Source organism: Miniopterus schreibersii (assembly GCF_964146895.1).
Source record: "Miniopterus schreibersii genome assembly, chromosome: 5".
NCBI classification, from domain to species: Eukaryota; Metazoa; Chordata; class Mammalia; order Chiroptera; family Miniopteridae; genus Miniopterus; species Miniopterus schreibersii.
The window spans coordinates 17,922,154-17,948,432 of record NC_138106.1 but is presented as its reverse complement, the minus strand read 5'-3'; the positions used below and the strand labels follow the sequence as shown (position 1 = coordinate 17,948,432).

The 26,279-nt window shown below is 40.8% G+C and overlaps 1 protein-coding gene across 2 annotated transcripts in view; it reads right to left on the bottom strand.

Moving 5' to 3' along the window:
- Positions 1–22,870, bottom strand: part of KCNAB1 (potassium voltage-gated channel subfamily A regulatory beta subunit 1) — a 231,185-nt gene extending 208,315 nt beyond the window's left edge. The window contains exon 1 of one of the 2 annotated variants that reach the window (XM_081139371.1): positions 22,406–22,870. In XM_081139371.1, coding sequence (XP_080995497.1) covers positions 22,406–22,647 — 242 coding nt within the window. In that variant the 5' untranslated portion in view covers positions 22,648–22,870. The remainder of the gene's footprint in view (positions 1–22,405) is intronic. The other variant, XM_081139369.1, reaches the window with a different exon arrangement.
- Positions 22,871–26,279: the final 3,409 nt, after the last annotated feature.

Sequence of the window (26,279 nt, the reverse complement as noted above, 5' to 3'; positions counted from 1 at the left end):
GCAACAGATCAGAAGTCTTATGAGCAGGCTGATCTTTTGGCTGAGACCAGTCTAAGCCCTGTGGCATCCTTCATCAGACAAATAAGTAGGTAATTAAACATAATAATAAATCCCATGAAACCCAGAGAAGCACATGTTGCCCTGAAAGATTCCATGCACAGATTTGAGGAGGACTTGAACAACTAGCATCTGGCAGAGTTAGCTAAGAAGCTGGCATGTCTTCTAGAAATAAGAGTTCACTGACAGATGCCCCTCATTGGAAGCCCAAGCCATATGGCTTCCCACTGCCTCTTTATACACTTGCATCGGGGGCTCCATGCCTTCTGCTCTCACTGGGCTGTTGTGAAACTCAGAGAGCCAGTGGAAGCAACCATATTTGCTAAATACCAGCTCTTCCAGCCCTTCTGGACCTCACCTGCACCTGACATTGAGGGGCAGCTAGCCACTTTAAAGGAATAAACCTAAAGAAGGATTGGGGGTTCCTGGTTCCCTTTGACCATATGCTAATACTGTACAGTGATACCTTGACTACACACTGAAACAATCAGGATATTGGGTACAAGCTCATCCCATTTTTTATGAAGCAGGCCATTCTGTGCTGGGAGAATTTTATTTTCTTGAGTACCATAGATCCTGCTGACTAGTTACCCCTCCAACAACTGTTGGCACAGCTAAAGAGCTCCTCCTGCTGAATTCTCATCAAGGAACTAGCTGTAAAAAGCATCTTCTCCTTATAAGCCCTGCATGCAGTGCACTGTCGGCTACATGTTTCTAATTTCTACCTGGGAACAAACCACTAAAAATCAATTATTACTTGAAGGGAGCAAAAATAATATACACCAAGTATTTAGTTCCTAAAATCATTTTCAGTGAAATGGGAGACAAGAAGGCTAGACTTAATCAATATCTTCATCCCCAGATGGACAGTATGTTGTTAGTCAAGGCTCTCTAGAGAAGTGAAACTAAAAGGACAGGAATGTATAGAGAGAGAGAGAGAAAGATTTATTATAAGGAATTGGTTCATGTGATTATGGAGGCTGAGAAGTTCACAACCTATCATTTGAAATCTGGGGACCCAGGAGAGCTGGTGGTATAGCTCTAGTCCAAGTCTGAAGGCCTGAGGACCAGGAGGACTGGTGGTGTAAGTCCCAGCCTGAGAACAGAAGGCTGACATCTCATTTCAAGCAGTCAGGTGAGAGCAAATTCTCCCTTCCTCTGCCTTTTTGTTCTGCTCAAGCCCTGGTTGGATGTTGTCCACTCACTTTAAGGAGGGCAGTTTGTTTTCTCAGTCCACCAATTCAAATGCTAAACTCTTCTGGAAATACAGAGACACACCCAGAAATAACGTTTTACCAAATATCTGGGCACACCCTTGCTCTGTGAAGATGACATGTAAAATTAACCTTCACATATAACTCGTTGCACTTTTTTTTTTGTTACACTGAGCATTAATGCTGGAGGAGACTTTAGCTAATGCTCTCATTTAAAGATGGAGAAGCTGAGATCCCTAAATAGGTTAAGAGACTTGACTCAGTCCCAGAGACAGTGATAGTACAGCTGGGAATAAAACCTAGATGGACAATGCCGTTTCCTTTCTCGTCAACCACTGGATAATAATTGTTCTTATTACCCAAATAGTTCATTCTCACTTCTGGTTAATGAATTGGTTAAAACTAAGAAGAGTCCTACTTCCAGAGGATGAATTTTCTTCTTCTTTTTTCTTCTTCTCATTGCTTACTATGTCCCCAATCATTCTTTCACCGCAGAAACACTGTGGCCAACTCATCAGCCACCTTGATAATAGCCCTGTTTCTCCTAAGAGGTGTACTTCTTAAGAGACAGTAGATGTGCTATAAGAAAAGTGCTGAGTCCATTTCTACTGAACAGACAGATTTTGTGGCAGGATCTTATAACAAGCTCCCTAGCCCTCTTAGAAGCTGACAGTGTGGGCTGAGACATCTGACATTTGGAGCTTCTTCCAGGCTTTTTTCCCTTCAGAGAAGGAGCCTTTGCTAGACAACACCTGGTAGGTGCTTTTGGTGAACCTTACATGGCTTTCCCCAGCAGCAAAATGTTTAGGGCCCATCAGTGTATAAACTACCAAAACCAGTTTCTGAAAGAACCGGCCCAATGACAGCAGGGATGGTAAAGGAGTGTGGGGCCACAAAGGTAGGTTGGAACCACTCCATCCTAACAGGCAGCAGATGTCCTCTGCTCTTCCCATGGCTGGTAAAATCCAGGCTCAGAGAGTATTCCTAGCCTTGATACCGCCTAAGGACTTTCCATATCCTTCCTCTGTCCTTTGGCCTAAGGGTCTTATCTCCTTGTCTTGTCTTCCTGCAACTTCACAATGACTGCCTCAGTTTACCTAGAAAGGCCTCTCTATCTTCTGTCAGTACCACTTGCCACTGACTACTGGGCTAGATATTAGTGACCAGCCATGTCACCATCTTTAATTCCCTTTTAAAAAATGTCATTTGACTTATGAAACAAGGCAATGATTTAAAATTCTGTTATGCAACTCCACTGTTCCTGTGCCTGTCACACCCCACAGAAGGGAATTAGAGTGTGTTTGTTCACAGGGTCTGGTTTAATAACAGTTTCTGATGAGTGAAGATACCAAGAAAATTGCCAGGTTTATGTGTGAATCCGCTCATCTTGTTTCAAGTTCAAGAATTTTCCTCAAAACGTATTTGAATCTTGTATATATTTTTTGAAATTACATGTACCAGGCATATTGCCAGGAAATGCAAAACCCAGTCTACCATGTGCAGGTTATGCTGAAATGCACTTGAAAAATGTTTGTGAGACGGTGTCTTACATAAAAAATAAATAAATAAACCCTTGCTTGGCATGCGCTCACATTCTCAGATTCATTCTACTCTCAGAAATCTCCTGTGACTTGGTTAGACTGAATAAATTCAAAGATCGATCCCTGAGCAGGCTGTAGTTTGTCAGGGAAGCTTACAAAATGGAACCTACCAATAGGCTGGGCATTTTTGCCATTGATTTCAAAAGGAATTTTCAGAAATGGATGGTCAGAGATAATTGGTTATGTCCTTAAGGACTGCAGGCTCTGTGGTGTTCCAGCTCTCTGGGGGTGGAAAGCCCTTGAAATAAACACTCAGAGCACTAGAGCGCATCCACATTGGACTCTTCCTTGTGATTGGTCTGTTCAAAGAGGAAAATGTTATGCAAACATGAAGAACTGCCTTCAGGGAGGACATATTTCACATTCTTGTCTTTTAATGGGCCTAATGATGTAAAATTGCATAAAATAAGTATTACCACTAAATGAAAGGTATAAATCTCCTTCTTGCTCTCCCATTTCCCTCAAGGAGACTCTGCCAAGCACTCTGCTTTATAGCCTGTGCTAATTTCCCCATAGCCCAAGGACCGCTGGGGAGACATTTATATTAAAATGTACTCATAAGAATTAGGATTCTTCAGGAAAGCTACTCTTCAATGACATTTATAAGGGAGAGAAACCAATACAAACCATTCTTACTCTTACAGTAATGTTCCTGGAAGGGGTATCATAGATCAAAATGATGTAAGTGGAAGCTGATTTAAGTGTCTGTGTGTGTGTGGTGTCTTAGGTTTCTGGCTATGACCCGATGCTCAGAGTCGATAGAAATGGCCCTAAGCAACATATTTAAACAACTATAATTTTTTTCCTAGTGTAGATTACACAAAGGCAAAGAAAACCAATTAGGTAGCACAGGAACTCGGAGCAGATAACCTGCCGTAAACTTTGAACCATGACTCAAAGTGTCCTAGTCTCCATGTTTTTCCCAGTTCACCTCCAGAGAGTAGTATGTGGAATTCCCCTCTTCACCCCAGTTTGGAGAAGACATTTAAGCTGATCAGAAGACCTGATGCACTCAGATCCCAGAGGAACAGGAAGCTGGGACTCCGGGCACCCAGAAGGAAGCCATTCTCAGGAGGAGCAGCCTTTAGCAGTAGAGGGAAATGTGACTGACCAGAAGCCTATGCCTAAAACCAACTTGGACCAGAGACGGAAAGAAAAGGCCAGTTAGAAATATTCAAATATTCCATGTGGCCAGAATTGCTCAAGAAGGGAAATCCAAACCAAACAAGAACATAAACTGTTCTTTTAGTCATCCTTGACTTAGGGGGTTTGCCAGTTCCCTCCTGAAAAGGGACAGATCATCGTTTATTGCATATAATTAGACTTTGAATCACTGCATATGGTTTCCATTATAGAGGGTGGGTCTGAGCATTTTCAGCTAATTCTTTCATCATCTTCCTAAGGTCCCAGCATGACCCCCTGTGTTTGAAGATATTGGGAGGTGTCATTCCCTACGAAGTATTGCTTTAAGGACTGGCCTAGTCTTCAGGTATTATAAGACACAAATGGATAATATAAAGATTTAAGTGTACATGAATAAGTTTAACAATGTAGCATAATAATACATCATGTAAAATTGTGTCATGTAATACAGTATAAAAGTGTTTTGTAGAACACTTGCCTTATTTCTACTGAGAAAGAAATGGCAGATAAAGGAGAACCTTCTTGAGAGTCATAGAATTAAATAGTGCTTGTTTCAACAAGATTTTCATAAAAATGTGGGAAAAGTAACCAGAGCCCCTTGATTACTAAGTAACAGACCTGGGAATTCTTGTTTACCTGCCTTCCATTTCTCAATACAAATTTCTATGGAGACCAAGTTTTTGGTGATTTTTCTGTCCTCAAAAGAGAAGATCTCACTGTTTTCCTGAGCTGAATTCTCATCTGCATCACCAGCTTCATGTGCATGTTGATGCCATGGAAGGCAGGTATACTTCTAAAATTCTATTATTCAATACATTTTGATATATGCATGTTTTATTGCCTGAAATACAGTAGGCATTAAGTTTATATTTATTTATTGAATGAATAAATGAATGACTAGACATGGCATGTACTTTGCAAGACTCTGGGTAGGATGTTTGGATAAATTAGATAAGAATTACTGTATATTAGAGACTCTAAGATACACTTATTGTATATTTTCACACCTCAGAACTGGAATGCTTCTTACTGTCAATAGTCTTCAAATTATGATAGGCAGTGTGTCTCGTTCCTAACAGTACACAAGTTAATGGTGCATCTTACAACTAATGGTATCTTTGATTTGATAAATATCTTATGTCACACATCTAACCAAGGGGACATGGCTTGTGCAAAACTCCACAAGCCATTTGTATTTTCAAATATAAAAGAAAACTTAGAGGGCATCTTGTCTTTTCTCTCTCATTTAATACACATCAAGTCTGAGCTCATAAGAGATCATGGCCCAAGTAATTCAGCGGTTCCACAGAAATGCAGAACCAGAGTGCAGGTTTCCTGACTCTTGGCTGAGTATATCACACATCACTTCACAGCATAAAAATTCCATAAGTAATACCAATCTGCACTGACATCTTTCTCTTTTGGTTAAAAAGCAACCTGGTTTAAAATCCGCTATTTGCTTTTACCATACAGACTAGGTCTTACACACGTCAGTGACTTTTCTTCCAAGTGAGCCCCTCTGAAACTTGTGCACTTTCATTCTAGGATGCTGTCATATCACAGAACGTCCCTTGGGTTTGACTGATGTCATCTTCAGAGAAAGTTTATCTGTTAGAAAAGAAAATCAACCTTCTTGCTTAGAACAGTAGTACTGTTGCTTCCCAGCATGCATTTCAGGAATTCTCAGAAATGATTTGATTGTAAAAACGATTGTGTTGTCACTGCTGTGTAATGGGTATAGGTCAGGGACAAATTCATGCCTAATCTTTGTGGAGCACAACCTAAGAATCCCCCTGATACCTTCAAGGAACCACTCTGTGACCCAGAGGGGAGGGACGCTCTGTGGAAACACAGTCAACAAGTCCCCAATTCAACAAGATTCACAATGGTACAGTAGCCCCCCTTATCCATAGAGGTATATTCTAAGACCCTCAGTGGATGCCCGAAACCATGGACAGTGCTGAACCCCATATGTACTGTATTTTATCATACATGTATCTATCTATAATAAAGCTTAATTTATACATTAGGTACAGTAAGGGACTAACAACAATAATTAATAGTAAAATAGAAAATTATAACAATGTACTGTAATAAAAGATATATAGATGTGTTCTCTTTCTCTCAAAATATTTTATTGAATTGTATGTACAGCGTGGATATGCTGGACAAAGAGATGATTCATGTCCAGAACAGGACAGAGTGGGATGGCGGAAGGTTTTATCACAGTACCAGGCTGATGTGCAATTTAAAACTTATGAATTATTTATTTCTGGAATTTTCCATTCAGTATTTTTGGACCATGATTGACCACTGGTATCTGAAACCATGCAAAGATAAGGGGGGAACTACTATATTCAAAGGTGAGGACTGATCATTTACATCTGAAAACTAATACAAGGAGAGTTCAGATATACAAAAGGGGGTTAAACCATAAATATAAAAGTAATGCTAAAGATAAATATAAGTAAAAACATTCAATATAACAAAACATTTGCTGGGAAGAGAAAAGGCGAATGCAACATAAAAGTCTGAAAAGCAGTTATGATGTTTGTCAATAGAGTAAACCTCATGCTAGATTTTGTTAGTGAGGAACATTCACTCAACACGTGAAACACAAAGTCCTGCTGATTGTAGAGATTGTTCTCTCTTCAATTTCTGCTATTCTGCTCATCGAAACTCCGTCTCTCCTCTTGAATCTCCAGGCTGAGCACAGAACAAGACTTTTGGAGCAGGCCCACGACCTGCACATAGCACTGACCACACCCAGCAACACCCGTGACCAGCAAATCCATTCATCTGTCTGTGCTTAGAGCCTAGTTTACAATATAACCCCGTAGTCACATGTTTGCTTTTATTGGGATCTCCTTTCACATCAAAGCTGTTTTAGGCATCATATCTAGGAACAAAAGTATAAACAGCAGTACAGTTTTTCCGTTCTTCCTACTTAAGCATTTGTAATCTATTTCTATTCAGAATTCAGGTAAAATTCATTTTCCCTTTTCCTAGACTAGCTACAAAGAGAAATAAAATGTCTTAAAGAGTCAATGGTATAAAAAGAATAGAACATTTTAGTGGGAAATGTGTTGTGAAAGGAGGCCCAAGTCCTAGATCTAACTCCATCACTGGGGACTGTTTCACCCAGATCATGTTAAACATCATCTTCCTGAATTTGGGTAGAGCAAACAAAACCCAGCATAATGTTTTTCTTCCTTAAAAAAAAAAAAAATCCTACCTCCTTTACAGATCTCTTGTGTTACAGTCACCCTTCTTTTTCTGGGCAAATAAACAACTTATATATGAGGCATCATGCTAGATGCCAGGAAAACAAGATAATTAATAATGTGGCTGTTCCACCCCCTCCTTCAAGTCTAGTGAGAGAGATGGCCACATATACAAATAATTACAAACAGAGGCCTATGGGAGGAACAGAGCCAATGGAACACAGGTGGAAAAATGATCAGTCTTCTCCAGAAAGCTGCCCCGTTTGTGACACCTGAACCTTCCCTGCTTGGGTACTGAGTGATGTAGGATCAAATAGGGTATTATATGTCCAAACACTCTGAAAAGTATACGGCTCTCTTCTCTTCTGGGGCACTCATCTCCTGTCTTTCTTATTTGTTCACATCTAAACTATAGTGTTGGGCAAACTGTCAACAGCTAACGGGAGGTAGGCTAAGCTATACCTGATATTTCACCATTTTCCCAGATTAATTCACTGTATTTAGGTCACTGATTCTGAAAGGCACCCTTTCCTGCAGCCAATGGGTTAAGAATCAGTTAGAGCTGAGCAGGATCAACACCAGCATTGACTTTTGTGCATTAGCATGCATCACCATCCAGCTCCTCAGTTGGAAGACAGGATAATAAGTGATGAATCACCTTGTAGATCATAAGGTTGTTTGCACACTAAATGAATCTTTGTACCATGGCATCTAGGCAACATTTGGCCTTGATTTATAATTCTGTACAAAGTTTGCCATTACTGCAAAAGGGTAATGAAATAACAAGATAAAGTTTAATTTCAAAGTGCTTCTTCATCTAAATGCCTACACCCATCAAAAAGCTATGGGTGGATTTGAACCAACATGAATAAAGACAAAATCCATATTTCTCTTTGCTTAATCACAGGGTTCAGCTGGTGCCAGGAATCTGTTCATTTTGGTAATTTCATCACTGAGACCAAATAATGCTTCTCATTGACTTAAAAAATAACTGGGCATGCAAAATAGCATACATCAAAATGCTCTTTGGTGAGGTACATTCTAACACCTTCTCCATAACAAAGTTTTATTTACAAGTTACTAAATTAACCCCACTGCCAGGGAGTAAGTAATTTGATTCTTAACAATTATTATTCCTACACTTTCATCATGAGGTCAGCATGGTGGTTGACCAGACCTCCACACTATTTGACTTGTCTCAAGATAAGGGGATCGTGTAGAACTTTCTTAAATGCCATAGTTCATTTGAAAACCTGGCAAGTTCCATAAAATCCAAGACAAGCTTATGGCTGCTGAGTCTGAGATTCTCTCCTTGAGTTGATTTTTTAAAGCAGGACTACTCTGTTGGATATTGGAGATGTTCTATATCTTCACCATCTAACATAGTAGCCACTAGCCTCATGTGGATATTGAGCACTTGAAATATGTTAATGCTATTGAGGATCTAATTTTTATTTTAATTAAGTGTTAATTAACTTTTACTTAACCACATGTTACTAGTGGCTACCATAGAAGATAGCACATTATGAGTTCTGTTTTCAAATACATCTAGAATTCAATATTAAAAGCAGTTTTATAAACTACCTAAGTATAATTCTTCTGCAGTTTGTTGCTAACTTCAGAGTGCCTAAGTTTTGTGAATTCCGTAACTGACTTTGTAGAACATTTCTCCTTGTTTTGCTGATCTTCTTATTGTCTTAAGCAAGTTATCAATGGAATTTTAGCTTCCTTTGGCTTAAATTTGAAGCAGCTCATCAAATGAAGGAGATGAGTTGTTTTTATTCATTTCGAGCCACAGGGTGGGCAGACTCCCAGGCTGATGCAAGGTCAAGCTTTTTGTTTTGTTTTTAACCCTGGGGCGGGGGGGGGGGGGCATAACAGTTACTGAGGATGTCAAAATGCTGGCTGGCAAATGGCCTCACTTTGAGTCACCAGCAGGAATGATCTGACTGAACTCCTGAAGACTCAGATGAATGTCCAATGAAAATAAGACAACAGTCCTCTCCAGACCGTCAGAGGGGAGGAGATTAACAGTAGCTAATGGGATGTTTTTGTTTTGAGAGTTGTTAGAGCCTTATTAGTGTCTAGCGTAATGTTTTGCATGTAGCAGGTGGTCAAAATTATTAGTTGATTGGCTGCATAACTGATAGACCTAAAATGGGAATAGCAAATTTACCTAATGCAAAAAATAAATGGGCATAGTACTATTGCTACTATTTGCTCCATCTGTCTTGCTTAAAAATGTCCAGTATAAAAACATGCTAAATATGGGATCTGTTCATTTGGCTTCAAACAATGTTTAGAAAACCACTTTGTGATTTCAAGTAAAGTACTTCAGAAAAGTACTTTACTTGAAATGAGCTTTTCAAAAGCATTTTTTATGTGCCCAACACTGAAAGGCAGGTTAGCCCAAACACAGCGTTCTAAATGTGTGTCCTGAGGTTGCTTGAATTCTTAGAATGTTCTCAATATCTAAATCACGTCAGATCTAAGAAAATTATGTGAGTAGTTCCTTTTTAATATAGGTAGTCATGATTATTTTTACAGACGAAAGTAGAAATATCTTGCCAATATTTTTTTACTTATTTTCATCTGGGCTCCCACATACAGATCTTTTGTAGATGATGAAGTCAAAGGAACAATTATTTTATAAACAGTGTGGTGCCATCATGCTTTTGTTTGTGGATCAGCTTTCATAGATTATGCAGAAACTCATAAGGTAGAATTAAAACATTTTTGAAGTGTATAGATGGCTATTTATATTCAAAACAAAAATATGAACAAATACAGAAATGCCAGTTAGATCTAAAATAAGCATGAAATGGAAAAAAACTCTCTCTGACTGGAGCCTCGCACACCCAAGTTAGGAAGTGGGAAGTCAGATAACATTCTTTTTTTATATATCAGTCCTCCGGGGAGTCGTGGGGAAGTTGTTGGTGGTGGTGGTGTGTACAAATTATGTCATCTTTCAATTTTGTCATCGGTCAAAAGGCTGTTAAAGACTAATTTGAAACAAGAAAGACAAGAGTAGTAAAGGCTCAGGGCTTTTAAAGGGAAGTGGAATGTAAGTGATGGAGGCGATGGAGATAATGCAGTTGACCCACGGGATTTGGGGAGCGCTCTCGGTGAGCCAGTAGGCCCTTCAAGGACTGTTAAAGAGGAGACACAGGTAGCCTCAGAGGAAAATTTTGAGCTGCTCAAAAGTGATGTGTTTGAGGAAACTGTGAGTTGATAAATTGTAGTGAAGAGATCATTGCCTCAGGAATGTAGTATTTTAAGGAGTTGCTTTAAGGTCAGAGAAGGAAGAAAAGATTTGACAGTACAGTGGCTCCCTCTGAGGTTTCTTTTCATGTGAATAGGAATGTGGGTAATTTCAGTGATTCTGTGCAAGCACTTTAGAGACAGAAAAGCCTCAAGCAACAGCAGCTGCTGCAGAGCTCTGCCCTTTGCCTCCTTCCTGATGCCAGAGTGCCACACCTTAGGGCCTAATTAGATCAGTGAGATTTCCCCTTCAACACAATCTCTAATGTACATGTGGAAATGAAAATCAGAATGCAGTGGACAAGGCTGTCCCAGAATACATCCTGCTCACTGCACCTCCCCAAATGGCTCAGTCCCTGCCTTCTTCCCCCTTCCATTCCACTGCCCTTATTCATGCCTTCAAGTCCTCTTGCCTAGATTATTAAAATGGCTTTCTGTCAGTTTCTATGCACAGCTCTTCCAAAAATACCTTTTTAGGGTGCAAATTTGATCCTGTCCCTTCTTACCTAAGTATCCAGCAACAGTTTTTTCATGACAAGCTTTTCCTATGATCAATATATTTCTTTTCTGCCTCTTAACTTCCACTTCCACCACTCTTCCCACCAAGGCCTGTAGGGAAGCAAGAAGCAAGAAAAGTGGAGTAGCTATCTGCTCCTGAGCTCCTACTACATTATGTACTTTATAGTTGTAACATTATTTAATCTTTTGCATTGCCCTATGGGATAGGTATTGTTATTTCCATTTTACTGATAAGAAAAAAAAGTGATGTGCAGAAGGAGTAAATAAATTGTGTAAGTCACTCACTTAGTAAGCCTTAGAACCAGCATTCAATCCATATCTGTCTGTTTCCAAAACGTGTTTATACAGCAATCACCTCTGCACCTTCAAACATATTATTTTCTCTACACCAAATGCCCTCCCAGTCTTGGGCCAATTGTAGAACTCTTATTCATCCTTCAAAACTCTATGCATGAATTGACAGTTCTTCAAAGTCATCTCTGCCTCTCAAGTGAGCATTCATCAGTTGCTCTGCTACATTATGGCCACATATAAAATAGCAATATTGCATGTATCTAACCAGACTCTATCTGGCTGGCATGGCTCTCTCACCAAATGCACTGCTCTTGGAGTTGCTTGAAGCCAGGAACCAGGTACTTCCTTGTTATGAGTCAGTGACTGGCATACCGCTCAGGCACAACTGGTGCTTGGTCAATCTTTGTTGATTTGACCAATTCTATTGTGCAAAGAGTAAACTGGTAGATCAAAGTCTTTGGTTAAGTTCTTAACTAGAACTTATTGAATTATCTATGTGACTGTTAGCAGATTGCTTAACGTCTTCAAGCCTCAGAAAATGTATTTGTAACATTACTGGGGGGTGGGGAAGAGATATTAGGTTATATACAATATTCTCACAGAGTCTAAAATTCCATGTACTTACTTTTCGCATACAGTGTGCATAGGGAGAATTACTATAATCAGATGCAAACTGAAACATGGCATTTGTATAATTGCGCTTACTGAATAGTTGATGGAACTTAACTGCAGTTATTGGGGTAATAGGGGGGCTAACCACCTTGTAAATAAACCACTTTATGAGTTTTTAATGTGTTCCTTATTAAAAATGCATTACTTTCCATGCTAAATTAAATATCATTTAAAGCCAATGTTTCCTTTCTTATCTTTAGTTAAATGAGATTTCTGCTTATTTTAGTCATGTGATTAAATAGCATAAGCTACTGGGGATGTAGACAAAGAGAGGAAAATATCCCTCTACACATAAAAAGTCAGAGGATTTTAGAGCAAGAAGAGAAATAAGAACCAGATCCAAAGCTCCAGAAATGAAGACAGCACACAGCTGGTTAATGGTGGAGTAGCCTCATTCCCAATTTCCAGGTGACTGACCAACCAGAATCTTATTACCACCAGTTTATTGCCACACCAGCTTATGACACACTTGGCCCCTCCAGATGTGACCCTTAGAGAATGTGGTTGACATATGTAGGTTGTTTCACCATAACCTACTCCCCTCTTCTCTTACCAAGAGTACTCTGTGATTAAAGTAAATGAGTGAATAAGAAGTGAACCAAGATGGATGTCTGAGGAGAAACAAAAATAAAGTGAGCATACGACATTATGATAAGTAGGATGGCACCTAGAAACAATCTTGAAACCCAAGATTTAAGGGCCTATTTCCTGTGGGAACAAGGCTGTCTCCAAGTAGCACTAACAGAGACGAGGACACCTTGGATACTATTAGTAAACAGAGAAAATTAGGACATAAGTGGCAGAGAAGCTCTGGATGGAGAGCCTGGTGGAACACTGCCTGTGTCTGATAATCCAGCAGGTTGTCAGCCAGTGAACAATGAAGGCTTAGTTGTCAGGCCCTTGCTTAATAATTCACTTATTCAGCAATATTTGTTGAGTTCTACACTAGACACCAGGTTCTGGGGATTCAGCAATTAACCATACTGATAAAATCATTGCCCTCCTGGATGGAGTCCACTCCAGGGGGAAGGACAGACAACACAGGAATAAACAAAGGAGAGTGCTAGGAGGAAAAACAGGGTAAAGGAAAGAGGTGCTAGTTTGATGAATCTTGCAGAGAAGTTCCAATGAGTATTAACCTTTTGAGAAATCATGCATAGAGATGTCATTTTACACAATGATCAGGAAGCAATCATAGTTCCTTTTCAAAGCCATAACCAGCTTCTAAATGTATGTGTTGTCACCGTGTGCTGAATTACAGAGCTCTGTAAAACTTCAAAAGGAGGGTGAATCGGTGACCTGTTCCAGACCCTTACCATGCCAAAGCAAGAGCTTAGACACCTAATGAGCTGCACATTCTACATCCACACTCCACAACTGTCAGAGCTTCTATCTCTTTCTGCCTTAACAAATTAAAAGGAATATCATGGAAGGGAAAATAGACTGAAGGCAGTTGGGTCAAAACTCCCTTGTCTAAAAATATTACACCTAACCCACTCAGAGCTTGTGTTTCCCTGACTGCTGGGGCATCTCAGCTACTCCCACCTCTCCCACAATGACCAGAACCTACTGCCAGAATCCACCCTCTTCTGTGCTGGAGCCAGTCTGTCATAGGCCTCTCCCTGTGGCTGCTGCCCCAGCCTCTTGGGATGGTTCATCCCTGGCCCAGCTCTATGGGTACCTGACTTTGGGACTGGACAGTCTGAGTAACTGCACGTTTGACCCTCCCACCCTGCCTGTCAGTGCCTTACTCCAGATTCTGGTGACTCTCAACAGCCCACCACTAGTTCAGCCAACTGCTCAGCGGGGAGGACTGAACACAGATGACTGAATTTATTCAGGTCAGTTAGATCAGTAAGTCTTTGAGATCCACCTCACCTTTGGTCCTAAAGTTCAGGATGAAAATATGGTGGCCCTTGCAGGGTAATGCAGTCTTGACACACTCAGAATTGGTAGCAGGAACCTGGAGACCTCAGGACAAGGATTGCAATTGTGCGGCACCACAGCGCCACCTCCCAACTGGAAGCTGACATTGCAATTAGTCACAGCCCTCTTGCCCACTCACCTTCCCGTGCTAATATTAATTCCTGCCTGAACTGTTCAAGATTGAAGAAAACTAAAAAGACATGACATCAACAACAACAACAAAACAATATGTGATCCTAAACTGGATCTAGTATTAATGGAGTAAAAATATTTCTATAAAGGGCATTATTGTGTTGGCTGACAAAATTGGAAATACAGATAGGTGATAAAGTGCCTACAGGTATTGTTTGCATTGTTCTTGCAACTCTTCTGTATGTTTGAAATGATGTTCAAATAAAAAGGTATTTAAAAAAGCAATCCAGTTTTAAGAACTAAAGGAGTTGTGTAAAAATATCTCCTTTACAACCTGGACTCCCACCATTAGAGGTTAGTTTCTTTGGGTATGACAGAATTTGCAGACACCCTCAGGCCCCCAACTTCTTGGGGACAGCTTTGCTTTCACCTGTTTGAAGGAAGTGTTCTTCTGCTTCATAATTGTTTGAAAGAACATATCTTTATCTGAACACTGACACCTCACAAGATGGATAATTGGAATCCTAGGGAGCATTATTTGATAACTCGCTAAGGGCTGGCAAAGGGATGACTGGATGAGAGGCTAAAGTGCTAGGTGTGGAGAGATGTCCCGTGATAAGTGAAAATGAGCCCTGAATACAGAGGAGGAAGGACACCATCATTCGCCCAGCTAATTTGGTGCTGAGCCAGATCTGCAGGGTCATGGTTCTAAGAACATTCCTGGTTTCTGATCAGCCTTCTCCAAGGCCATCATGACAACACACATCTTCCAGATTCACTAAATCTGCTCCATCTTAACTGTGCAAACGAGGTGTCTTCACCTGATATGGGGCAAAAGGCATTAACAGAACATTCTCTGAAGGAAGGCCAAGAGGGGGAGACATCTGCCTTTCTTCTCTCCACCAGCCATCCCCATAGGTCTGCATTGTGGTTCAGAATCCTCTGTGCTCAGAAACTCAGGGACATAGAAAATTTTCTCTATCAAATATTTAATTGGATTAGATATAACATGCCTGCTATAGGATCAGGGCTTCTCAGAATCCCGAGATGATGCTGGCCGTAACTTCTTTTTTTTTTTTTCTCACTATAGAAGATTTTCCATGTGGTATCAAAGGAGACACTTATTAATCTTCACAATCAAGGTAAATATATACATTCAAATTTAAGTTCTTCTCTAGCATTGCCTGGGTAGATTTCTGCGCTCTGCGGCTCAGGGTACTGAAGCGGCCTGTTTTCTTTATGAAACAGCGCATTCTAGTGGCGCTCACAGGCACTGCAGGGAAAGGCGGGAAGAGGGTTTTTCCTTTAGTAAAAAACATAGTTGACCTATAGCTGCTCCTTAGAAAAAGACAGGAATCAAAATGCCTATTTTTCCATATGAAACCTCTGTCAACAGCTTCTATATGAGAAAATGCGGGTTCATATAATCCAGTGTTGTTTTCAAACCCTGAATTTTCAGTGTTTTCATTATTACCACATAAACAAAGCAACTTTTCCCCTGGAAAAAAACCAAGAAGTGGAAATTTCAAACCAGAATAAAAATAATATTTCAAATCCAAGTGGCACTCATCTCTCATTTCTGCTTAGATTTTAGAGCATTTCAATCTAAACTGAAGTATTTTTTAATGTACTTACTTTAAAAGTCCTGTTCCAGTCAATAGGAAAAAACATTCTACCCTGTTCTGAATAGGCCTCTGTCACTAAGCCCTCCGGGCTCTTCACCAGCAGCCTATTCAGGTTTCAAGTAATCACATGGATTTTTGAGCCTGCACCATCTGAGTGTCACCCATGTTCCTCCAGAAATGTCAGTGCCAGGAGAGCCACAGCCAGAGGGCTCAGAGCAAATCAGTACAGGCCCTGCGACTGACCAATAAATCACTTCTGTTTTTCTCTTTAATGTAGAAAAGAACCACCCCCTGCACAGGTAGCATTTTGTCTAAGCTTTGATTTTCACGGTCACCACCATACCTACTTTTCAAGCAGGTCGAAGTGTGCCAAGTGCTCCCTGATAAAAGTAGGTCATGGGACTGCAGTGAAAAAAAATGTGTGTGTGTGTGGGGGGGGGGGGGGGGGTTATGGGGAGAGGATCCTTCCAGAATGACCCTAAGTTTAATTGAGAAACAAAAATAAGTTGTCCTAGCCAGTTTTGCTCAGTGGTTAGAGCTTCGGCCCTCGGACTGAAGGGTCTCAGGTTCAATTCGGGTTAAGGGCGTGCGCCTCAGTTGCAGGCTCATCCCCCAGCGAGGTTGGGGTGCGCGAGGAGGCAACCAATCAATGTGTCTTTCTCACATCGATGTTTCTTTCTCTGTCTCTGTCTCTCTCTTTCCCATCCACTCTCTCTGAAAAGCAATGGGGGGAAAATCCTCCGGTGAGGATTTTAAATAATAATAAAATTGCAACTTCCAAGCTGTATCACGGGAATTATGAAAAGCAGAAAGAGCAAGGGGAGGAGTGTCTTTCCTGAGTCACTATGTGCCCCTTGGCACGAACAGTATTATCCTGTGAGGAAGGGCTTGTTATTTTTATTTTGTAGGAAAAGAAGTTGAGGATCAGAGAAAGAGGGAGGGAGGAGGCTTCAAATCCTCCAGCCAGGACACCACATTCTCATGGTGACAGAACCCAGGGAACAGTTTTCAGCATGAAAAATAGTTTCTACTTATCTTTAGAATCTTCACTTAGAGACCAACGAAAACTGTCAGTTAATGAGTGCTTTCCAACGCTTGTGTGGACGTCCTTGAGAAAAGCTGGTAGGCGAATGAGGTTTCTCCCTTGCTTTTCCTGCCCTCTCCTTCGCTCCCTCCCTCCTGTGGGCCTGCACAGTGAGCCTGTAGCTCTAAGCCGGCCCTGACACCCAAGCCTTCCCCTTGATCTAGTCTAGAATCTTCTCCCACCTTCTCTGTTTCCAAGTCAGGCCTGGCCGATGTCCCTTTGCCTTCTGGGTCTGCCACTGATTAGTCTAGATTCCATTTTAACAGGAGAACTGATGCCTCTAGTCAAAGAAATTCTCGGATACCGTGGCCAGCTGATAGGAGAGGCACAGCAAAAATACAAGTGGGAGTCTTAGCTCTTTCATTTCATTCCGTCTCAGATATTTATGTCCTAGACACAAAGCTAGCCACTGGGCACACACAGAGTGATAGAAGATGATTTTATCTTCACATTACACCATTTGGAGAGTAATTTATTCCAACACTTCATGAGCCCATTTTAATTAAATAGAAGGACATGTACGAGATAAAAAGAAAAAAAAAATCTCTTTCTCAATAGATCCTATGGGTATATTCTGACAGAAAAAGCAAAATATTTATAAAAACAATTGAGGAAAGGAGGGTGATGTGCTCAGGATTGTGCAAGACTCAATTTGTAGGTGTTTATTTTCGGCACCTCTACATCGTCACACGTTTTCTTTCACCTCTGAAAGGGCACTAAATGATGGATTCTGGGGCTGGTGAGGACAGAGGATGGAGCAAAGGAACTCAGTTTGTTAGCTCCCGCTCTGGCAGACAGCAAGCTAAGCATTTTTACATGTGCGACTTCATTTCATTCTTACAACACCATTAGGAGGTCAGTTGAATTAGACCCATTTTACAGGTGAAGAAACTAAGGCTGAGCAAGGTTAAGTAACACATACCTAAGGTACAGGAGAAAACATGGAGCTAGGGCACTATTAAAGGGGGGAAAGGGAGGTTTCTATTTGGTCTTTGGTGTCTTTCTTTCTGTTCCCCAATTTACAACTGGATGTACCTCAATCAAGCAATTCACATGCATTAAGTACTAAGTGCAAAGCATGAGAGGATTACAAAATATTATAGGCTCTACTCTTTATCCTCAAGGTGACAATAGCATCGTTTTGAGAATAACACACACCCACGCACACACACAACTAATAATCCAAATTCTATATGGAGCAAAGGCAGGTCATGCTGTAGGAGAGAAGGGAAAGACTCTGGGTTGGATTTTCCTAGGCAAGGGAGATGTGAAAAAAGTATTCTAGATAAGGAAAGTCACCAAACATACCTGAGCTTCGATCTGTGAGGTCTGTCTCATATGATAATTCTGAGACTTCCCCTTGCCTCTCCTTTACTTCTTTTATTGACCCCTCCCCACCTTCAGCTCAAAGCTATTTTTAAAAAAAAAAAAAGTATCTTTGGTTGGCAAATAGCATAACTGGTTTGTTTCGTTTGTTGAGAAACGACTGTTTTTTTCCATGAACCTGGACAAACCCCATCACTGTAATAAATAGCAATATCTGTGTCATCATTATTGGGGAATTTTTTTAAGCACAAATAATCTCAAGGTGATCGATGTGGTTTCTATTAAACAAGTATTATTTCTTCTACCATCCACCCACTTGCTTTTGATGAAGTGTTACTTGATGTGCTGCCATTTATTAATATTAGGGGCTCCATAGGAAAGAGCTCTAGGACCCTCGCTGCTGTGTTTACTACAAGGATATTTTTGAGGATGTTGTTGATTACACAAAGAAGACCCAAGAGAGAAACTTCTCTGATCTCCCGATCGGAAAGAGGTGTGCCATTCCTGAGCACACCTGGCCCCTCCCTACCTCAAGGACTGTGACTGTTGAAAGAGCTCCACTGCCCTTTTCACAGCTTGGTGCTGCGAGGAAGCGCAGAGCCGAATCCAGGTCCAAGTGCATGGCCTGAACGCAGCATGCTCACTCCCTGGGCTGTTTGCCCTTCCTGCTCTTAATCTTTCTTAGCCTCATTTCTTCTGCTGCTATATTTATTTTTATCTCTCTGAATTGTATGCGTTTGGACCCCTTACACACCTCTGGGCACAAGGAGGTGTAAGAAAATAAACAAAGAAAGAAATACCTGTGCAACCAAAAGCTTTGTTTTCTATACCAGAGGTGAGCAAACTTCAGCCTCCTGGCCAAATCCAGCCTGCCGCTTGTTTTTGTATGGCCCACAAGATGAGTTCAGCTTTTATATTTTTTAATGGTTTGGGAGGGAAAAAAGGAAGAATGTTTGTGATATGAGAAAATTATATGAAACTCAAATTTCCTTATCTGTAAATAAAGTTTTTGGAACCCAGCTACACCCAACCATTTGCTGATTGCCAACAGCTGCTCTCACCCTGCGACTGTAGGGTTCAGCAGTAATGACAAAGGTGGAGGTGGCCCCTTAGCCTAAAATAGTTACTCTCTGGCTTTTTACAGGAGAAGCTCACTGACCCTGGATTAGACCTTCATTTCACATATGTTTGAGTTCCCCTTGGCTAATGTTAGTTTTATAAAATTGCTTCAGGGCTGGTGTTTGCTGCGTCCTTACTCCGTCTAGCTATTTCATTTTTTGTATTTTGTCTATAAAATTACTTCTCAGTGCACTTTAACCTTGACCCAAGCTCAGGCGTACTGTCTGGCTCAGGGTTCAATACTATGTAATAGAGGCAATTAACTTTCAGCCACTTAGAAATAACTGAAGGATCCTCTTCAGTTACTATTTTATAGGCACTAATAAAATGAATCCACAAAAACTTCTATTTTTGCTGAAAATTCTAAGCCAACAGAAGGATCTACACAGCAACTTGGCACTTTTCATACCACGTTCAAACAATTTCCTCCAGTTTCTTTTCAGTTGATACATGTGTTTGCATATTTACTGATTTTTTTTTCCTCCCCTGGTCACCCTTAGTTAGAAATATAACCAAGTCTCCATGGAAACACAACATAATGCTCGCTCACAGATGATCGAAGGACCTGAGCAGCTGGTACTGGGCTGAAGGCTGCAATGGCTTCTAACCAAATTAGGAAGAAAAAGCAGCTTACCCAGCTCTTCCAGGCCTCTCAGAATTCTAAAGCTCAGCATGGAGACCTACACAGATTGCGAATTGCTGATAATTTTTTTATTCTTTCTTTTTCTTCTGAGAATATTCTATCTTATCTATTTCTATGTTTCATCTATAGGGTGTATTCATCTCTCACCTCTAGAATGATTGACAGAGTCTACAGAATAGGCAGGAAGGGAGCCTTCATTTAGTGAGCACCTACTGTGTGTCAGCACTTAGCTGTCACAGCTGGCTCAATATCACAGTTTGTAAACCAGAAGAACTGGGAATTGAATTCTGGTCTGCTTAATGCCAAAGCCCATTCTCTTTCCACTACACATGAAAAATGTAATGCCTTTCCAAAGAAGAAGATAGGCTGAACCAGGTCTTTGAACAAAGCCAATGGTCTTGAGGGAAGGTAGAAATCAAGACAAAGAAGTTAGAATATGAAAGTTTCCTTCTTTCCTAAACCCCAGCTATGTTTACAAGAAGTCAAGGTCAAAAGTTAAGTTATGGAGGAAACAAAAGAACCAGGATTCTCTTCCCCAACAATCCCTTCCTGATGCTTAAAGGAGGAAGCATTAAATAATGTTAATAAGTGCCTTGAAAGAAGCCTAGACAAAGTACTATGGAAACTTGAAGAAAGAAGACGTGCTTCTAGTTGGCAGGGGTGGGGGAGGCGGGGTGGAGGAATGGATCAGGAAGAGGTGGCAGAGCACAGCAAGTTCGTCATAATTCAAAGCCTTGGCTGTCCTTGGTGCCAATGATCAATTTAATTGCACTTCTCTTTCCTGAAATTATGATCAGGGAAAAAACAGTCTCCTAAGTCCCATTTCCTACTAGAGCATGATCTAGTAGCATGTACCCTTGCCCAAGATCTTGTCTCTCTGAACAGGACCCAGTATCCTCAAGGCCACAGAGCCCTGCTCTCCAAGGCACTCTGAAAAGTCACCTCAGAATTGTACTCCCACATGGTAGAGAGTAATGGTGCCTCAGAAATCAGGCTGGGGGGTGACCACTCCCCTCAAGCAGGTGGGCTCCAGGCCCCCAACATCAACTAGGACACCTTTGCTTTTACTTGTTTGAAGAAAATATTCCTCTGCTTCATAACTTTGAAAAACATGGTCCTAGAACATATCTTTTCTCTGAACATTGACACACATCACAAGGTGTATAATTGATACTCAAAGCAGGACTTTTGAGAGAAAGAGGCCTGCCCTCAGAAGGTTTAGCCAACAGTTCATGGTAATACCACGCATCCTATGATAAAGATGCAGAGAGACATCATTTAAAAAAAAACAAAAACAGTCCATCCTCACCTGGCCTATGTCCCACCACTGCCACCACTGAGGAGCGAGGAAAGCACTGGGAAGACAGTGAGAGAATGTGGAGAGGCAGATTCAGGACAGGTGGCTGAGGAACGCTGGCATCTCCTCCTCGGGCCCAGTGCATGGCGCATCGGGTTCTCTTGAAAAGGTGACTAGGTTCTCTTAGGCTCCACTTCTAAAGCATGAGCTGTCCTATGTTTACATGCCCTAGAAACCTAGAAAAGTTCATTCCCCTTCACAGGAGCTCTTATTGCATAAAAGGTCTGTGCAAAACACTCTGTTCTCCAGAGAGAAGCTATCTCATTGCAAATTGCTTTACTAATCAAATTAACTGATAAACTAGAGTACTGGCTACTACATTAAAATTGACCTTTAGATTATAGAAAATTGAGATCATTGGGGACAGCTTGACCATGCAAAAACAATCATATTCTGTGAAGAAGTTTTGACCTGAGCTAAAACAACTGGTCTTTACAAATGCTGTATTTCTTTTTCTTTTTTAAAGCATTCAGCACCCTTGCTCTTCTGAATGCTTTGGCTCAGCTTCCCAGATGTTTAAATCTCCAGGCGCTGGCCAAGGAAGCATTTCTACTAGGCGATTTAGCTAAGCACAAGCACATCTTACAGAGGTTTGACTAATAATTGCTCTGAGAAAGAAGGATGCTTCCCACCTCAGAGCAATTTATAAAGATTACACATCCCACTGTAGGCCAGGGAAAAAATTTCTCCCTTTTGTTAATCTTTCACAGAATAAATGATGAGATTGGAAGTTTAGAGAATAACCGGTAATTTATCTTGAGCTACATTGATAAAAAGTCCTGTCATTTCAAGAACTAGCTCAGTTTCATGAACTACTTTATTAGCCATTAGCACAGACCACATGATTCAGGCTTAGAAGGAAATAACAGCCCTAAAGCCCAGGCAGCGAAAAGTCCTACCCTTAGTTTATAAATTCCCACTAAACCACCTGCCTACTCAATGTCAAAGACCCTTCTACTGGCCACACGTGGTTAGGAGCTTCCCAGATGAGCTTGATTGTCTTTTACGTAACCTTTTGAGCAGAGAAAGTAGACAATTTAAAGCTTGAAAAAATTAAGCAGCCCAAGAAGAGGGCTTACTGCATTCATATTCCTTTTCCTTTTTATATACATGTTTATTTCACTATTTCAATCCTTATTTCTCTGATAACAACCACCTTTGACTTCAGTGCAGTGCCCTGGTTGGATGACATTACAACCAACAAGTACCTGTAAGCCATGCCCGTCTCTGCCCTGGTGGTTTCCCGCAACGAAACTCCATGGATGCGTAAAAACTTCTCCAGGTACTTTCGTTCCGCAGCTCCACTGGGCCTGACAGGCCAGCAGGCTGCCCCAGGCGGAGGCTTGGTCACTGCTATGTGCCGTCTACATTTCAGAGCAGAGTCGCTGGATTTGGGCAGACCCAGCTTGGGGCTGGGGATGTCTGCGCAGGCAGGTTTATACAGATGCATGTTTCAAAATCCCAGGGAAGTAATGCTAATGTCACAGGACTCAGCTCCAAGACTGGCTGTATCTTGCTATGATTAACTTGAGTTATCGGGCTTTGGTGTGTCCCTAAAAGGGATCAAAATTGTTTTCCTTAGATATCTCTATGGTTTTTGTATGGGAGCAGGCTCCTGAGTTGCTGGCAGAGCTGCTGGCTACATGTCTCAGCTGAAGCCTGTGCAAAAAGACGACTTTGAGAGACCAATTGCTTTTCTGGTCCCTGTAAAGTTCACAAAGTCAAACTTAAGCAACTAAGTATTGGCCCTGGGAAGAAAAATGTGGGCATTCTTTCCCATGTCTTTCTATTTAGGTAAAGGGAATATTTTGGTGGGATATGAGCCAAACGTTCTGTTCTCATAAGGACCATAAATCTTTGAGGATGACTCATGAGTGTGTAATGAGACCTCTCTAAAATATCAAATATTTCATAATCAAATAATTTATTATACTAGTGACATGATTCATTTGGGCCACAGGTCCATAATCCTTTTATTCTTCAGATAGGACATATCAATAAGGTGATTGTAAAAAGCAAAGGGCCCCCACCAATATGCTCAACTGGTTTTTGACGAAGGCACAAGAGCAATTCAACAGAAGGACAGGCTTTTCCACAAGTGGTGCTGGAGCAGCTGGACATCAATAAGCAAAGACAAACAAACAAAAATAAATGAATCCTTGACTTACACTTCATATTTTTATACAAACATTAACTCAAAATGGATCACAGACTTCAACGTCAAATGTAAAATGATAAAACTCCTAGGTAAAAACTTAAGAGCAAGTCTTCAGGACCTGGGGCTAAGTGAAGAGTTCTTTGACTTGACAACAAAGATATGGTCCATAGAAGGAAAGACTTATGAGTTGGACCTCATAAACACTCAAAACTTCTGCTCTGCAAAAGACCCTGTAACAACGATGAAAAAACAAATTACAGACCGAGAGAAAATATTTGCAAACCACATATCCAACAAAAAACTTATAACTAGGACATCTAGAGAAATCTCAAAAGTCAATAATAAAAACATAAACAATCCAATTAGCGAATGGACAAAAGATATGAACAACCATTTTACTGAAAAGGCCATACAGATGGCAAATAAGCACATGAAAAGATGGTCAACATCATTAGTCATTAGGGAAATGCAAATTCAGTCCACAATGAGCTATCACCACATACCTATCAGAGTAGCTAAAATAAATATGGCATTAACACCAAATGCTGGCAAGGATTCAGAGAAACTGGGTCACTCATACATTGCTGGTGGGAAAGTAAAAAGGTCCTCCCACTCCCCCAAAGAGTATGGCAGTTTCTTCTAAAATGAAACATACCAAACTTACCGTATAACTCAGCAGTTGTACTCTTGAGTATTTAAACCAGAGAAATTAAATCAATGTCCACACAAAAACCTACACACAAATGTTCACAGCAGGTTAATTTGGAATAGCCAGGGAAGAAAGAGGTGAACTGAGAAAGCAGTCATGAAAAATGAAGCGTGAGCCTTCTTCAGCACATCACTGTCTTTTCTGCCCTCTGGATATGGAAACAGCACGTGGCCTTCAGTCTAAAGCTAACGCAAAGAAAATGGGCAATGGGACTCCGATATGCAAACGTGCACTCTGTGGCCAAAAATGCCTTGAAAGATGGCTCTTGGGGAACACAGGGTACCTTGGAGAAGAGGTGGATGGGAAGGAGGGGCCTTGGTCCTCTTATATAGGCTTTGCACTCCCTTTTTAAGTAATGTTGTGCCATGGAAGGTTTGAGATCAGGATGTGTTGTGGTCACAGGCTGTCACGTCATCACTGAAGTAATGCTTTCAGGATGCTGAGAACACGTTCCCCCTTATCCCAGTCTGCACTGGCCCGGCTGAGAAGACTTTCCATGGAGTATGGTGGAAATAGCATGGGCTGCAAGATCAGGAAGACTTGGGTTTGCATCCTACCCCTACAACACACTAGTGAATTGACTGGGGGCACTTTGTGAGTCCCAAATTCATCCTCTGGAAAATATAATTCACCGTATTACCTCCTAGGGTTGTTGTAAAGAATAAAGGAAAGATGGTATTTGATGTACCTGGCAGAGAATAAATAGCCCAATAAATGGTGGTTACAGTTATAACATATCCTGCTTGGCACAATTCTAAGGACTCCCATGACCTTGCAGTCCATGTGGATGGCACCCCATGGTGCTGCAATGCCCGGCTGGCACAGCTGTATGTAACAGACCCAGACAGACTTAGCAAGCAACAATTTTCAGGGTCCTTCAATGGATGGGATGGTTTTAAATATGACTTTATCCTTTCTAAAGAGAAGTGAAGGATTATCTGGATAAAGTTGATTCATTCATCCTGCTACAAGAAAGCCCTCCATCACTTCTTAAGTATCTACTCAGAAGGCAGATTTGAAAGTTGCAAAGAATCCCACACCTCCAGTCGCTGCTCCACGTGCTCTGCCATGAGCTCATCCATCTTCTACACATTAATTTTCTGGGGTCTGGAACTTGTCGGAGACAAGGCCAGGAGGCTGGGACTGAGTGGCATCACAAAAAGTGAATCTCAGCTACAAAAGCAAGGCCTAAAAACTTATAGTTTCAGTTTTGAGATCCAAAGCACTGCTGAGAGGTTTTATCAGGATCTTTCCATTTGGACCAGTCTGCCTCTTCATCATCTTCTAGGCACTTCCAATGAATCTAAAAAATCTACAGTTCTAACTAGAGCTGCAACAAATCTTAGAACTCAACTGGCTAATTCTCTCCTTTTACAAATAAGGAAGGAAACATCCAGATAAATTGGCAACATTGAGTCAGTTATTGTTGTAGTATCATAGATGATGTATCATAGAATTGTACACTTGAGAGCTATAATTTTTTATTAACCAATGTCACCCCAATAAATTTAATTTTTAAAAAGCTATTTAGCCCGGCCGGGCGTAGCTCAGTGGTTGGGCGTCAACCTAGGATCCAGGTGATCAGGGTTCGATTCCCGGTCAGGGCACATGCCCGGGTTGCGGGCTTGATCAATGGTTCTCTCATCATTGATGCTTCTATCTCTCTCTCTCCTTTCCTCTCTCTGAAATCAATAAAGATATATTTAAAAAAAACAAAAAAAGCAATTTAAAAATTTTAAATAAAAATACTAATGATTAAAAATAATTTTTTAAAGAGTCAGTTATTGGCAGAACTGGAATAATATGCAAATTTCCAGGAGCATGGGCTTAGAGATCAGACTGAGAGGGGTTTAAATCCTTGCCCAACAGTCTAGTATTAGGTGATATGAGTACTCTTGAGTTTTTAGTTTCCTCCTCAGAAAAATGAGTAAAACAATACTACCTCTACAGAGTTAGGTAAGCTAAGTCAGTCTGTATATTTTAAATCCCCAAACATACCATGCTGCTCTCGAAATGTCATCCCTCTGTATAATAATTGTATATGTTCAATCACTGACTAAAGTTCCAAGACAATACTATTGAAAAAGTATGTTTCTGTCATGGAAGACAAATTCACTTTGCTTAGTTTGTGCTAGAATGTTCTTTTCAGCTGGGAAAATTATAAAATCTGGAGTACAAGTATCACATCAGCATTTTGAGAAACTGAGTTCTACAT